A 16,295-nucleotide genomic window follows, 5' to 3' on the forward strand; every position below is an offset into this window, starting at 1 on the left:
GTACATTAAGTGCATATTAAAAAGCCTTTTGCAGAGCTCTGGTTTTTGGCTCTGGAGTTTTTAATCAAGTCACTACCCTAATGTTAGATTAAATTGCTGGCTAGTTAGTAGGCGTGCACATTTAATCAAATTTTAATAACAATAACGATTTTGGCTTCCCACGATCAAATTTGCATGATCGAGCGATATTTTAAATGCGTCATTCCGTTCATAGAAAGGTCCGTTTTTTTTTTGTTTTTTTTTACATGCGTACACGACCCATTTCTTCTGTAAAACCGTGCCTGTGTTTGGATCTCGGCTCTTACTCTCTGCGCAGATTTTTTTGTTATAATCCCAATCTGTTTTAATAAAAAAGCTTGTGAAAAGTGGTTGCTTACTCAAAACTGAACATTTAGCCCACTTTAGTGGAAGATTTGATGCAAGGGCAAGCTGGTTTAGCCAAGGCCAAAAGGGAAGAAGGCCAAATTACAGGTGTTGGCCATGTGATGGGAATGCGACAGCAAGCGGGGGACCAGCAATAAGACGTCGATCCATGAAATGTCAGGTTTCAGTTCAGGGATGCGCTTTCAAACAGTAGCACTTTCTATTTAGCTTAACTGTGTTAGTTTTGCAGCTCAGTGAAGCACTTGTAGCACAATATGAATGTGAAAGCAGTTATAAATAGCCCATGTGACAATGAAATTTGTTTTGGTTAAAATCAACAAATAATCGTGATAATTAATCATGATCTCAATATTGATAAAAATAATCGTGATTATCATTTTGGCCATAATCGTGCAGCCCTACGAGTTAGAGCTGATAAAACCTGCCAGACTGTTGTCATTTCAGTCAACAAAGTCTGGCTAGAAATTAAAGACTGATTTTGTCTACTTCTGTCTGAAATTAGCCATCCATCCATCCATCCATCCATCCATTCATCTTCCTCCGCTTATCCAATATCGGGCCGCGGGGGAAGCAGCTCCAGCAGAGGACCCCAAACTGCCCTTTCCTGAGCTCCGACTGGGGAATCCCGAGGCATTTCCAGGCCAGGTTGGAGATATAATCTCTCCACCTAGTCCTGGGTCTTCCCCGAGGCCTCCTCCCAGCTGGACGTGCCTGGAACACCTCCCTAGAGAGGCGCCCAGGATTCATCCTTACAGATGCCCGAACCACCTCAACTGGCTCCTTTCAATGCAAATTAGCCGCCATTTGTTTAATAAATTACATAGAATTCTGACGTAAATTTGGCAGTTTACATTGTAAACTGCATATGTGTACTGCAAAAACGGGAAGTTTGACAGACTCAGCAATTGAAACTAAATGGTATAAAGCTTGGCAAACAGTCAATAAACAGGATCATTTCAGCTTAACCCTCATGTTGTCCTTGGGTCAAATACCCATTTTCCTATATCAATGTTCTTTTTGACTACTGAAAATGACATGATTGATTCCACGCAAAACATTTTGGCAAGTACAAATCTCTACTTTTATTAATTTTGGGGTGTCTTTTTCAATTTTATAGTGGTTTCCAAGTGGTATTGAATAAATGTTGACATGACCTTTAATTTCAGTCTAAATAATTAGTAATTTCTGATTTTCTAACTCAAACATTAGGTATAATTTCCTATAAATGAGGTTTCTTGACCATGAATTCCAAAAATAACTGTAAAACTAGAGTTAATAAGTTAGTGTTACGTAGTGTTGAAAACGTCAAAAAAGTGACAAACATTGAATACAAGTGTTGATTAAAATGGAGAAAAATGTAAGGAAAAGATAAAAAAATAATTAAAAAAGCTTTAACAAAAGTGTTGCTTTTCAGTTTTGACGGGAAGATAACATGAGGGTTAATCATATCACGTTAAACTTGACTTGCTAGGCCATAATTGAAAGACAGGCCTCAGGCCAGCAGCTGCCAACCTTGTGCTCTTCAACTTGGTGCTTGATGTCCTCCAGGTCAGGACCCAGTGGTTGGGCCCCCATCCTCCTAATCCGGGCCTCCGTTACATCCAACCACTTTGTGAGCTGCTGCAACTGCTGGTGCTGTAGGTCCATCAGGACCTCGTGGAGTCTGGGGGTGAGAGACAGTTCAGTGAGCTGTCATTGAATGTTTATACTGAGTGGGTTAGCCCTCATCAAACAGACTCTAGCTCAAGAACAGTTCAGAAGGGCAGATGAAGTTCTAGTTAAACATGCTGATCCCCCAAACAGTGACTACTGCTGATTTAATTGAGAGGAATAATAAAAGCCACCTATCCTGTTCTTATATTTACCCCTGCTTAAGAGTACACCTTTGCTGTATTGTCTAAGTGGTATTTTAGAGTCCGGGCCATGTCTGCAGAGCTTTGTGCTTGAATAAACAAGATTATCAAAGAAGATAGCTGAACAGTTAATTAAATTTAGCTTGATGTTAGGTATCATTGGAGTCACCATAATTAAAAAGGCTGCTTTTCTTTGTATCCATGAATGTTGGCTGCTGTAGGGATCTTCATTGTGTAAAAAGAGATCAAAATGTATTCATAGACGTAAATTAATATTGAAAAGAAACATTTCTTTTTGGGCGAATACATTGTGTAACACTTCTCCCTAAGTTCTTTGACCTTTGTTTATATTCCAAAGTCTGTCTTAAAGACCGTTGACTCTATGGGCCCAGCACAAAGCCCAACACAAGTGTCTTTCCTTGTTTAAGACCGACGCAGTTGTCAATACACCGTCCAGCGCACACATCGTTTAAAAAGCAAATGCACCTGCGCCCATCTGTGCGCCTTTACGCGTGCTGGTCTTACAGGGTGGTGTGTTCAGGTGTATTCTGTGCATATTGCTATCTTCATGCAGCGGGAAGTGATCGCGCCATTGACCAGCAAAAACCTGGTCTAAAGTCAATAACGTAGCATTTCCTTCTTTTTTTTTAACAGTGCATTAGTAAAATGCGCCTAAGCTTATGCACAGTGTATGCACATTATGCACGCACGCTATGCTTGTTGCACACACACAGGGACGCGCAGCAGCACACACACATGCAAAAGATTAAAAAGATTACGACTAAAATATGACGGTGCAAATCTGCGATCATAATAGTAATGCACCAAGGTACAAACGCGCCTGGCTTTTAGAGGGAATGGGAGATGACACTGGTTTATAACATGTTATGCCCAAAACACACCTTAATAAAGATATTAAGTACAACCCTTTTGAACCATGCGCCCGGCGCACCAACTCTTTTTTCCACCATCAAGCTAGCAAAAGTGGATTTGGACAAGCCCTAAACACATCTGCGCCAGGCACTTTTTGCCATGCACTTAGATCATTAAAATAGGGCTCTATGTCTTTGTCATATATTTGGAATTTATAAGTTTCTCAGATTGTGATAAACTCTCGATACAATAAACAAGACTAAGCGTTGTAGCCATGCTAGAGAGACTGGTACTTTGAACTAAATGCTAACATGCTGATGTTTACCAGGATCAATATATAATGTTCACAGTCTTATTTGAATGTGATAGCATGCTAACATTTGATAATTAGCACTGAACACAAAGGGTAGCTGAAGTTGATCATAAACCAAAGTATTGGACAAATCCAAAATTTTGACATGATGATGATCAAAGTTGCCATAATTGATCCTGATAGAAACATGAATATCCATATCAAATTCCTTGGCAATCCATCCAGTGGTTTGTGAGACATGTCAGTCTCAACCAACAAAAAGTTTAACCTACAAAAACCTTTGACTGAATGTTTCTACCTGCTCTGTCGCTCCATGCTAGCCACTCTCAGGTGCTCCCACCGGGAGTTAAGGAGGTTCATCTGCTCCCTGACTTCAGAGTCCTCCTCTTCACTTAGGTTCCCCTCCCCGAGCAGGGCAGCGCCGGCACGGAGTACCCTACCCACGCTGCCTTGGTGGGTGGTCAGCTCCACCATGTACCCCTGGTGAGAGACAGAACAAAACGTTTTACACATTTTCACAATGATTCTAAAAGAGGGGTGTCTCACATCACTACTCCCACTAAATGACCCTCATTGACTTTAACTGCTCTCAATATAGCTTTCCACCTCACACCTTAGAGCTTAATCTATTTCCTCAAAACGGTTGACTCTTATGATCCTTGTAGGGTCTCACACAGGAAAATGGTCAGGGTAAATTTAATTTTGAGAGCATAAATTAAATAGGAAGTCAGTGGTCCTGTAAGTCCACATTTATCACAGTTCATTCAACACTTACAGTTAACTTTCAAAACTGTTGCACAGTGCTAAATCAGCTCCGCACGTGTACTTAAAAAGTCACGGATCAATTCAATATTAGTTGAAAACACAAGAATCTTTTACTATCTAGGGAAGACCGATTTTACTATTTATAAAAGGCAGAGATTCTCACAATGGCACTGGCACTTCAGTAGCAAGCGTGTGGAAGGAGTCAGATAGGTGCCATAGTGTGGCATTCGTTTGGCACCTACGTAGGAGCTGTCGAGCTGAGCAGCAACACAGTGGCAATCTGTCCCCACATTCGGTGTAAATAGCCAAGAGAGACATGCCGGAAGTCAGGCTTTATCCCAGCATTTTACATCCAGCAAAACAGACTACTCTGCTGCTGCTTAGATGTCACAAAATAGTGAAAAATTAACTTGTAAGTGCTGTTTAAACATGTAATGTGTTATAATGCACAATTAATGCACAATTCATAGTAATTTTAATTTATGTTTATGGTTTCATGCTCTCAAATAGGAAATGTGTTTAATGTAAAGGTACTGTAGATGCAACAGTTAAAGATTTGGTCTATTGTATTTTTTGTTTTTCTCGTAACTATAGTGTGGTTGTGGTTTCCGCTACGACGGAATTTGTTAATGGACCCAGCAAAGTCTAGGGTTAGCGCATGTTACAGTGCTTGGAAAGTTAAGTTGGAGTTAAACTGGCCAAGGCAAACAGTAAGGCACTTTCAAGGATTTACAGAACTCTTTTCAAGACAAGCAGCCAACGAGTTCTCACGGCGTGACGTGGATGCATTGCCCAAAGAAAGAAGCAAGCAATAAACGCCCTGTAAAAAAAGATAAGAAAAGATAAGACATAATTCACCTTGCTGATAAGTGTTGTTCCACACACATTTAATTACACATGTAATTCACTGCCTTTGAGTCACCACAGTTAATGATAACTGTTCAGGGAACACGGCCCCTTTAAATGTTGTGAAGGCGTGATGACGTGGGACGTTATGAGGTTGGCATTAAGCGTAGCGCCTTATTCTGTGTTCTTTGGTTTTTCTCCTGTTGAATAAACGAGTCACGCTTTTCGTGTGCTCAAAGTGAGAAATTGTCTCTTGCATCTTGCCGCAATTTCCACACTGACTTTAGTCTGCTGGACGGATCCAGAGACACGACATGATCATGACCGCAAATGCTGTCACCCTCAAACTCCCCGAATTCTGGGAATCATCGGCGTCTGCATGGTTTGCCCAGACAGAAGCGCAGTTCGCGTTGCGGGAGATCACCGTGGATACAACAAAGTACTACTATGTCGTGTCTGCCCTCGGAAGTTCAACAGCATCCCGGGTGGTGAACTTGCTAAAAAACCCTCCGGCAACTGGGAAGTATGCAGCACTCAAGGCCCACCTGTTGAAAACATTTGAACTGTCGGACGCTGCGAGAGCCAGTAGGCTTTTCTCTCTTCAAGGACTGGGTGACAGCAAACCGTCTGAGCTAATGGACCGCATGCTGGACCTTTTGGGTGAGCACAGACCCGATTTTCTGTTCGTTCAGCTTTTCCTGCGTCAGCTGCCTTCCCAAGTTAGAGCTGCACTAGCTAACACCACAATCGTTGACTGTCGGAGACTGGCTGAGGAGGCGGATACGTTTTTCCTGGCAAGTCAGGGAAATTGTGTGGCAGCGACTTTTCCCGCGCGCATCACTCCTGTGACTCTGGACGACTCCACACTCGTCGCTGCAACTACTTCTCGCCAGCGGCAGTCTTCAGGTCCCCAAAGGTCTTCAGGCTTGTGTTTTTACCATGCAAAGTTCGGACCCAAGGCTAGCAAATGCCGTTCGCCATGCAGTTTTGGCGGGTCGGGAAACGCCGGGGCCGGGGCGCTCAGTAGTGGCCATGAGCGTCGGCCGCTTGGGCAGGCTGCTTTTCATCTGTGACAGCATCTCCGGACGACGTTTTCTGTGCGACACGGGGGCACAGAGGAGCGTCCCGCCTGCATCCCGTTTGGACATGTTGACCGGTGGCCACGGCCCCCCACTGGAAGCTGTAAACGGTAGCCCTATCCGCACATATGGAACGAGTTACGTGGAATTGTGTTTCGAAGGACAGCGGTTTGGCTGGGATTTTGTTACAGCCAAGGTGTTGTGGGTCTGCTGCCTTTTCCGTACACTGAAAAAAAGGAGACTTGCCAACTCTTGGATTTATGTAAATGTCTTGGATGCATTTAACACAACTGCCTCATGTTTTAAAGTTAAACGTAACTATAAAGTGTAGAAACTACATAATATACAGAGAGGGTACGCAAATTTGTTCCGATCATGTTGGGATGAAGTGAGTAAATAAAGAAGCGATGTAATTCTCGTGATACCACACGCGATCTCGTCTGGCGCGCTTTACATTGTTGCTAGAAGAAGGCAACTGTCACTTCAAAGGACTCGTCGTCTTGTACTCCACGCCATTATTCGTTCGGTAAGTATATGGATTTGCTAATAAAATATTGTTGTTAAAGCTCAGCCAAAAGTAGTTCAATATCTTGAGAGTCACTACGTAACGTTAAATGAGGACCGTGAGTTTATTTGCTCGCGCTATTTTCTCACCATGTTTCATTTGAATTAGCTAGCTAGTTTTTTGAGCGGGACCCGTTCATGTTCAATTTAACTTAACTTTGCGGTGCTCATTAGTCTGTTTCTGTTAGTATTGGTTTGCCAACTGACTGTTAAGTTACATTGTGTGCTAACTGCACCGTGACCGTAGCGTTAGTGAGATTTGTCCATCGAGCAGCCTTTGCTAGTGTTATCAGCGACATTAAGTTATCGCCCCCCCCCCCCCTCCCCGAAACACCGTGTAATGAGACCATGAGGAGACGGAGAGGAAATTCGAAAAAGGACACATTGACGGTTTGCTCTGTCTGAAGCAGTGGTAGTAAAAATCATGTAGTGATGGCGTACCACTAATTAACGTAGCCTACAAAATGGAAACTTTCTCTTTGTGGGACACAAAGTTTGCACAGTCAGCCCAGTGTTTGAACATGGAACATGGTTAGTCTCTGTTCTCATTAGAGAAGGCAATAATCACATTAATTATTTGATATTTTACAATGGTTTATGCAGTGTACCTAAAAATTTTTTGCCAGTGAGTGTACATCTAATGTACGTTTATTGAAATACAGTTTTGTAATGCCTAAATTATTTTTTTCCTGTTTTGCAGCAGAGTGACAGATAAACTCAATATATCACCTGGAGTCAGCTGATTGATCGTGGGCTCAAGTTTTTGTGGTGAGACCAGGACATTATATTTGCTCTTATAGTTACTGTAATTATATATATATATTTTAAAATTAAAATGTGGCCTGCTCAAACCATTTTTCCAGGATCTCCAACCCTACGTTTTAATTATTTGTTTCCACATTCACAGTGAATGGTGCTAGAAGTGTTCCAGTGACAGAGTGAATGTGGCAATGCAAGACCTGCCCTTCAGTTTTTACAAGTAGGTCCCATATTCTTAAGCACTATCGAGTCAGACATAGACATTATGGGAATAACAATCGTATTCCATGTGTGCATGCAAGCTGCCCATGCACTTTTAGAACGTGGAATGCACTGTTAATTCATTTGAATAGATGTCATGTTATTAAAACTAGTTATCAGTCAGAGAAATGTACATTTAGTTGCCATTTGTGTTCTTGTAAGGATCTTGTGTCTGCGAGGGATTACTGGACTCACGTTAATTCACATTTGAAGAAAAATGAGGTTGTAACGTGTATGTTCTTGGATTGCAAATTTCAAACAAACGTCTTAGGATCTTTTAAATCCCACAAGAGCAGAAAACACAGGTCTTTTTTACTAAAAGATTTTAAACCAGGAATTGTAGTATCAGCCACCCTCGCTTCCCCAGAATCTGCTTCAAATACATCTGATGATGACATTGGTGAGGATGCTCAACCCGGTAGCAGTACTGGTGCTCTAAATGACCTCCCAGATATAATAGAGCACAGTTTGGCAGCAGCTTTGTTAAAATTAGAACATTTTTCCCATGTACCAAGCAGAGCAATCAATGATTTTTTGGTAGAACTTCAACATTTAACTGGCTGTCTATCAAAATCTCATGCTGAAGGTGTTCTAGTAGACATTTTTCAGAAGCACAAGCTCCAAGTTGACAGAGCTGTCGTAGATGAAATTATCTCCTCTCTGTGCACAGCAAATCCTTTAAATAAGGCCATCAAGAAGGATGGCCCTTTGAGTTCTGCTTATCAACGTAAGCAATATTACAAGGCAAAATTTAAAGTTGTTGAACCACTTGAATATATTTTAGATGCAAAAGAGAACAAAACATTCCAGTATGTCCCCATCCTACAATCCCTGCAAGTGCTGCTGAGTAGGAAAGATATTGTGGACAAGATAGTTTGTAATCACAAAACACAAAGGGACACAGAGACTGGAAAAGAAATTTTGTACAGGTCTTATAAGGATGGTCTGCATTTTAAGGAAAATGTTTTGTTGTCAGGGGAAGAACTAAGTTTATCCATAACTTTGTATGCTGATGACTTCGAGGTCTGTAACCCTTTGGGCACCTCCCGCAAAACCCATAAACTTTGTGCTGTGTATTGGGTACTGAGTAACCTTCCCCCAGGGTCTCATTCTAGTTTGTCCTCAATTTTCCTGGCCATTTTGTGTAAAACAGACAATGTAAAGTCATTTGGTTATGACAAGGTTTTAGAGCCCCTAATACGCGACCTGAGGACTTTGGAAATTGATGGCATTTTTGTCCCACAACTGAACAAATCACTGAAGGGCACAGTGCAGACTATTGCTGCTGACAATTTAGGAGCACATGGAATAGCAGGTTTTGTGGAGAACTTTGCAGGGCCCTACTTTTGTCGTTTTTGTACAGCACCAGCTTCAGATATTCAGTTGCATGGGGTTAGGTCAGGAACTTTCAGCCTCAGAACAAAAGAAACCCATGAAACCCATGTCAGAGCAGCACTAGATAGTGGCAGTAGCTGTTTTGGAGTAAAAAGAGCCTGTCCTTTTACTGGAGCACTGTCTCATTTTCATGTTGTCAGTGGCTACCCTCCTGACATTGCGCATGATCTTTTTGAAGGCATTGTGCCTGTTGAAATAGCACAGTGCCTCACATTACTAATATCAAAGAAGTATATCACCTTGGATGTTATAAACAGTTCCATTCTGCATTTCCCATACAAGTGGACAGACAAAACCAATAAGCCTCATACTTTGCCACAAAATCTTTCAAGCAGGAAAACCATAGGGGGCAATGCCCATGAAAATTGGAACTTGTTAAGATTGCTCCCATTTCTAATTGGCCCCAAGATTCCTGAACATGAGCCAGTATGGCAGGTCTTGTTGGATCTAAAAAAGATTGTTGAGCTAGTGGTTGCCTCAGTTCACAGTGAAGAGTCTATTGCTTACCTTGAGAGCAAAATTTCAGATCATCGACAAAGGTATCAAGAGGTGTTTCCTAACACAAAATTGCTGCCCAAACACCATTACATAGAACATTACCCACAACTGATACAGCTTTTGGGGCCTCTCGTGGGACTTTGGACCATCAGGTTTGAGGCAAAGCACAGTTTCTTTAAAAAAGTTATAAAACACACCAGTTGCTTTAAAAATGTGCCTCTGTCTCTGGCTGTGAAACATCAGATTATGATTGGTTATCACTTGTCATCACCAAATATTGATAAACCGTTGCTGGAAGTATCAGATGTATCTACTGTCCCATTAGATGTTTTGAAGGAAGCGCTAGCTCAAGCTTTTAAACAGAGAGATCCTGATGTATCTGAAATAAATCTAGCAAAAAACATTTGGAGCAAGGGAATAAATTACAGACCAGGTATGATAGTGGCATATGGTTCTGAGGGTGGCTTGCCTGAATTTGGGGAAATCCATCAAATATGCATTTTGCAGCAGAGACTATTTTTTGTGTTGAAACTACTGTGTGGATGGTATTGTGAGCATTATGGAGCCTTTCAGCTGACTCCATCTCCAGCACGAGAACTTGCTCTTGTCGAAATCTCCGAACTGGTTGATGAGTATCCACTGGCTGCCTATGTAGTTGGGGGTGTGCGGATGGTGACCTTGAAGAGATCAGTCTGTCTGTTCTGGTAAGGTAATGTAAAAATCATTGTGCCTACAGTTGCATACAGTCTTTAAAAGGAGGCCCAGGGTTCTCATGGAAACCAAATTCCAGCAAAAGCTAATAATTTATATATATTACACACCTCATCCTTCTTTTGTCTTCTCTCTGCTCATCTTATTTCCATTCCCTTTCTCTTCCTCTCCTACTGCTCCAATGAAACCCAATCACTAAAAAGATCTGTTTTTTTTATTTTTATCAAAAAGTTTTTTGCATTTTAAAGTAAATTAAGGAAATTGAACAAATTTATAATGGGAATGTTTTGGAAAAGTTTGAAAAATGAATGTATGGAAACCCTGGAGAGCACTCGTTTTCAATTCTGTTTTGAGCCTGTAGCCCACTTCATCACTCCTCTGGTATCCTGTGCTTTCCTCTGAATGATATGGGGATATGTTTGATTTACTCCGTGTTTAACATGATTATGGGATTGGCAACATCATGCACTCATGACTGTGATGAAAGGATTAGTAGGACTGTGTTGGGGAACACTAGAAGACAGTGTAAAAAAAACAACAACATTGTCTTCTGCTGTCACGTACTAATGTGCATGGGGAAACCCTGGACACACTAACTGGTGTTGTGGGTATGTGTTTGATATTAACCCAATTTCTTCTACGCTTTTGACAAATTCATGTTGGCATGTCTGTGTTTCTTTCACAGTTAAGTTTTCAGATTATTTAAAGTATTAGTGTTTTAACAGTAAAACATGAGATTTGGTGATTAACAATACCTTGTGTTATAAAACTGATTCTAATTAAATTTTCTTATTCTTTCCTAACAGATAGTCAAGTGAAACCATGACAACTCAAGCTGTTCTCAGAGTCATCCTTGGACCAGACAGTAGTCAGAGGCTCATGTTTTCTGCTGGTCTTCCTTCAACTGTGGCTGAACTAGAGACTAACGTAAAGATTCAGTGTAAAATAATGGAACCCTTCCGACTGCAGTTCATGGACACGCTTTTTGGCAACGAGTTTGTGAACTTAACTTCAATGGAAGAAATACAAGACAAAGCGACACTTAAAGTTGTATACATATCCTGTCAACCTCAAGACCAAGGTGAACCCAGTTTCTCCTTTTCATCAACCAGTGCTCCTGATGACACCTCATCCTGTTCTGGTGACAGCACCATGATTCTTTCATCTTCAGAGTCTACGTCATCACGGGCTTCATGGCCAGATTTGTTCTGTGTTCCCCGTTTCACATACGATGCGGAAATTAAGCTTCAGAAGGCCCATGTAGCTTTCAAAGAAAACGGAATGCTGCTGATCCCTGATCCAAAGCTGAAGTCCGACATATTAGAGGGGTTGATTCAGGAGATAGTTAAGTACACAGTCTATCTCACAAGCAGTAAATTTGACGAAGTTGCAGAGGCACTCATCCTGAAGCATCCATGTTTAAAAGAAAAAGGCTCACCCTCTGGCTACGAAGGATGGAAGATGAGCCTCAAATACAAGCTGTCAAACTACCGCACACATCTCCGAAAAGTAGGATGTCCTGAAGTATGCGTGAATTCTTTGAAATATAAACCAGCTGAGAAACGTTCCCCTGCTTTTGATGTTAAGAAACCAAAGAGGGGTGAGGTGGAATACTGCCCCTCTTTTCCACTAGGAGAATGTGCCCAGTCCTTGGAGAAGATGAGGGTCGAACTCCTTTCAGATGTCAAGATGCGCAACAACAGAGAGACAATAAGGGCTAAAATGGACAGAACATTTGCATTAAGAAGACAAGAAGTAATTTGTGAAGCTCCCATGATCAGCAATGTACAAGAGAGATGGCCAGCTCTTTTTGATGCAATGGAGGTAATTTAAAAAATAATGCCCTGACTAGTTGTATAGACAATGTGTTCATGTGTAAAAGTAATGCTCGACCTCATTGGGATGTTTCAAATATTCCATAGCAGAGCCCAGATGATTAATCATGCACAGTGCACGCAATGATATGGCGGGCAGGTGTAGATTTGATGTTAGAAATGTCTTCTAAAATCTGTGGGTGGTGCCTTTATCAAACAATATTTTCATGTTTCAGATAAACGCGGAGTTTAAGCGCATCACAACCATGCCTCTACAATCAAGGTTTCTGTCGCAGCTTGACCTTCTCTCTGAAAGATTCCTGAGAGTGTTTGCAAAGCGAGCGGGGGAGCACGGCAAAAAGCTGAAAGACATAGCTGCCACGATGACAGTAAGAACCTTTAACTTTAAATTGTTTAACTATAAAATGGATGTGCATTGCATTAGGTCAGTAAAATATGTATTTGCAACCATTGCAGAGCTCAACTCCCTTTACCTGTGAGTAGTTTCCACTGAAAAGACCTAGTTGTGTTTATCATGCATTCACTGTCTCTCTCTCTCTCTCGTCTGTGCTACTGAAAATTTGAGTTCAATAATCTCTATTTTCTTTGTTATATTTCTTAAGGATGACATTGATGCCAGAAGAGAGTCCCTCATTAAAGGACTCTGCATCTATCTGAATGAGAATCCTGACTTCTTGGTGCAGGAGTACATGGTGAGTGTTTTGTGAGTAGATTGTGGCTTTGCTATTTCAAAACTGATTTGGTTAACGTTGTGATCGTACTTGGACTGTTTAGGTCCATTTGCCCTCTTTATTACCTTGGCAAAGTGATTCCAGCGATAAGATAAAAAAAATGGTCCAAATAGTCCTCTTTTTCTCCATTGTCCTCCATTATGAAAGTGAAAAAACAATTACAGCAGTGTGAAAAACACTTCAAATTTATTGAAAGAAGGTCAATTCAACCATCTTCCTACACTGCACTAACCCTCATCTGACAAGGGCAGAATTGGGACTGGGATACAGCCCTGGAGTAAATTCAGGTTCATGATAGATATCGTCCAGGAACATAAAAACAACTTCCAGAAAAAAATGAGGATGAGAATTCAATCTTTACATTAGTTTGTAAAGATTGAAGGCTCCTCTTCATTTGATCTGGGATCCTTTTTTCTCCATTAATTGACCATGAATGGCAGGGCATTGTTTGGCTGTAGTAATCTGCTATGCTGCTAACATGGATTTAAATAAACTATAGCATTACAATTGCTGCATATTTTTTAAAGCTTCAAGAAATGTTTTGTCTTCAACCAGGACATGACTGAGGCCACTGCACTGAGTGCCATCGAGAAAACAACAGTGGGAATCTATGTCACCAGAGAGACGCCAGGCAATGACTTTTCTGATGTTGGGATCATCATCGAGGGTGTGGTAGTTCTTCAAGATCTGGATAATGTGGCTCTTGCAACAGCCTTGCTGTTTGGACTTTGTTACTCTTTGAACATGAAGTATCCATCACAGCTACGCTACACTTTTGAAGTGATTCAAAAAGTGGTAATGGAGTTGGATGTGACTCAACTCTCAAGGAAAGCCCAAATCTTAAAAACAAAACTGCTCCAGTAAGGAGAGCTCACTGTTGTGCACATGAGGCCCAGTGTTTATTCCTTAACTGCCATGTTGACGGGGACAGTTCTTTTCCCCTCTAAGTTCTCAGATTGGCAGCCTTGTTCAATTTTAGTTTCTATGTGTCTTACAGGGGAAGAGATGGAGAACTGAACACAGTATAACTAGTGCCATCAGGGCCGTGTAAAACAGGATGTTTAGTTTAATTCAGTTGGAGTAAAGAATTCTAATATTCCAAGAATACAACTCAGACATGGCTCTCGTAGGATCATTTTTCTTTGTGTGTATGTATGTTACCTGTGGGACCAGAGATGTGTTTATATTAGATGGTTTTAGTCTACTGTGTTATTTAGAAAACTTTAACCTTCGATTATTTCAATATAATATTGTTCCAATTCATACAGCAGTATTGGATCTGATATTGACACAGTCCTTAATCTTATGTACAAGGGGAACTTATGGCCGAACTTAAGGCAGCGTAGCCATTTTGAAATATTTACCTGTTCCTTGTATAACTCCAGATTCTTTGTTAGTGTTAGAATTGTTGCTGTTGAATAAAGGTTTTGAAATGCAACTGGTAAAAATGGATAATTTTAATGATTATGAGAGTTAATAGAAAGGTATTAGACAATAAAATGAATGATTGCTGGATGCAATGTCAATGTTTTTGCATTTCAAATCAGTTCTATAGTTATATCGAAGTGTTTACAGTTACATTTGTTATTTAATTTAATCTTGACAATAGAGACCTTGAACATGTTTGTATTGTTCTCTTTGAAGATGGTTGCCTGTAACTTTTTTTAAAAGAAAAGGTCTAATTTCCGTTCTGTGATTGAGTTGGTAAAACACTGAAAAACTGATGTTACTTGTTCACTGTTGATTTGTTTTACAGTAAAACAGTAATGTCAGTTATATTCTTTACCTACTGTCACTGCAGTGAAATTAGACATTTTATTTTGAAAGGTTACAGGCAACCATCTTCAGAGAACAATATAAACAATGTTTGAATGCCTATAAAATGGTGTAGTTGACACTAGAATATACTAATATGTAATATGAAAAAACGTGTAGTATTTAAGTGATCAAATAGTATTGGAGTATAAAGTATCCAATAGTGTTGAAATAAAGTGATAAAATTGTGAAGGATTAAAATGTTCGAAGAGCTCAAATTACTTTATTAAAACATGTTTTTATCACACTGTATCAACACAAAATACACAGGTTTATGGAACATGAATAACTTGTGTTAATTTAACCCAATTGTTTAATCTGCTGCCAAAGCAAAACATCTGTGTGCAACCAATGTCCACTATTGAATTAAGTTAATACAACATGTTATTTTTTTCAGTGTACCATTCCCCCTCCTTTCCCCTGTGTGTCTGTGTTTTCTGTCCACCACTTGAGGGCGTCCTAGAGGTACAAGGTCTACCAGCTCAGCTGCACCACATCACCATCATCTGTCTACCAGCACAGCTGCGTCTCATCACCATCACCACCACTGCAGTATTTATACCCGGGCTGACCACCTCTTCAGCGCCAGTTCGTTACATACTCCCAAGTGGTAACTAGGCCAGTCACTTAGTATCGTTGCTCTACTAAACTTTGCTACTGACTAACTTTGTTTCTTGTTCCGTCACAGATATTGTGTTCCGTCACCACTCTGTGCAGCTTCCCCGGACTGGATTACCACTTACACCTTCACCATCTCCTGTTCTTTGGTTTTTTGTGTGTTTTTTAGTGGATTAAACCTTTTTGTTACCTTTTCCTGTCTACCTGTGTTGTTCTGTGTTCAGGTCTGACTGAACCCTCAACACAAGGTCGCCATTCCCCTCCTCGGCGCCGTTTTTTTGTGTGCACATGGACTCTTAGTGGATGTAAAGAACCGCCGTTTGATTAATGCTGTCACGTTTTGCTCTTATACGTTTGCTCTTATACAAGCATACTCGGCGGCATGCTCTCAGTTTCGGATGACTTCCACTGTCTGCTTGCCGGTTTCCCAGCCCTCACGCAGCCCACTTTCTCTGCATCTACCACGAAGCATGGTGAGGAGCATCATATGGCCACTATAGGTCCGCCCGTCTACGCCCGCGCTCGGCGCCTCAACCCGACCAAGCTTGCCGTTGCAAAGGCTGAGTTTGCAAATATGGAACGCCTCGGTATAGTCCGCTGTTCCAACAGCCCGTGGGCGTCACTCCTCCACATCGCCCCTAAACCTGGCGGCGGCTGGCGCCCGTGCGGCGACTACCGACAACTTAATGAGGCTACAACACCTGACCGCTACCCAGTCCCGAACATACAGGATTTCTCTGCACACCTGGCGGGTAAGGTGATCTTTTCCAAAGTGGACCTCGTCAGGGGATATCATCAGGTGCCAGTACACCCACTGGACGTTCCCAAAACAGCAGTGATCATGCCGTTTGGTCTGTTTGAGTTCCTGCGCATGCCATTCGGACTGAAAAACGCAGCTCAGTCTTTTCAGCGCCTCATGGACTCAGTTTTGCGGGACCTGCCTTTTCTTTTTGTGTACTTGGATGACATCCTGGTAGCGAGCACATCCAAATCTC

General features: G+C 41.3%; 1 protein-coding gene across 1 annotated transcript in view; it reads right to left on the minus strand.

Annotated features, from left to right (window-relative positions):
* Positions 1-16,295, minus strand: part of dmd (dystrophin) — a 401,891-nt gene that overhangs the window by 226,685 nt on the left and 158,911 nt on the right. The window contains exons 13-14 of the mRNA XM_032505885.1: positions 3,722-3,903; positions 1,897-2,047 (exon numbers count right to left, since the gene is read on the minus strand). Coding sequence (XP_032361776.1) covers positions 1,897-2,047; positions 3,722-3,903 — 333 coding nt within the window. The remainder of the gene's footprint in view (positions 1-1,896; positions 2,048-3,721; positions 3,904-16,295) is intronic.

The sequence above is a fragment of the Etheostoma spectabile genome, chromosome 24 (assembly GCF_008692095.1).
Source record: "Etheostoma spectabile isolate EspeVRDwgs_2016 chromosome 24, UIUC_Espe_1.0, whole genome shotgun sequence".
NCBI lineage: Eukaryota > Metazoa > Chordata > Actinopteri > Perciformes > Percidae > Etheostoma > Etheostoma spectabile.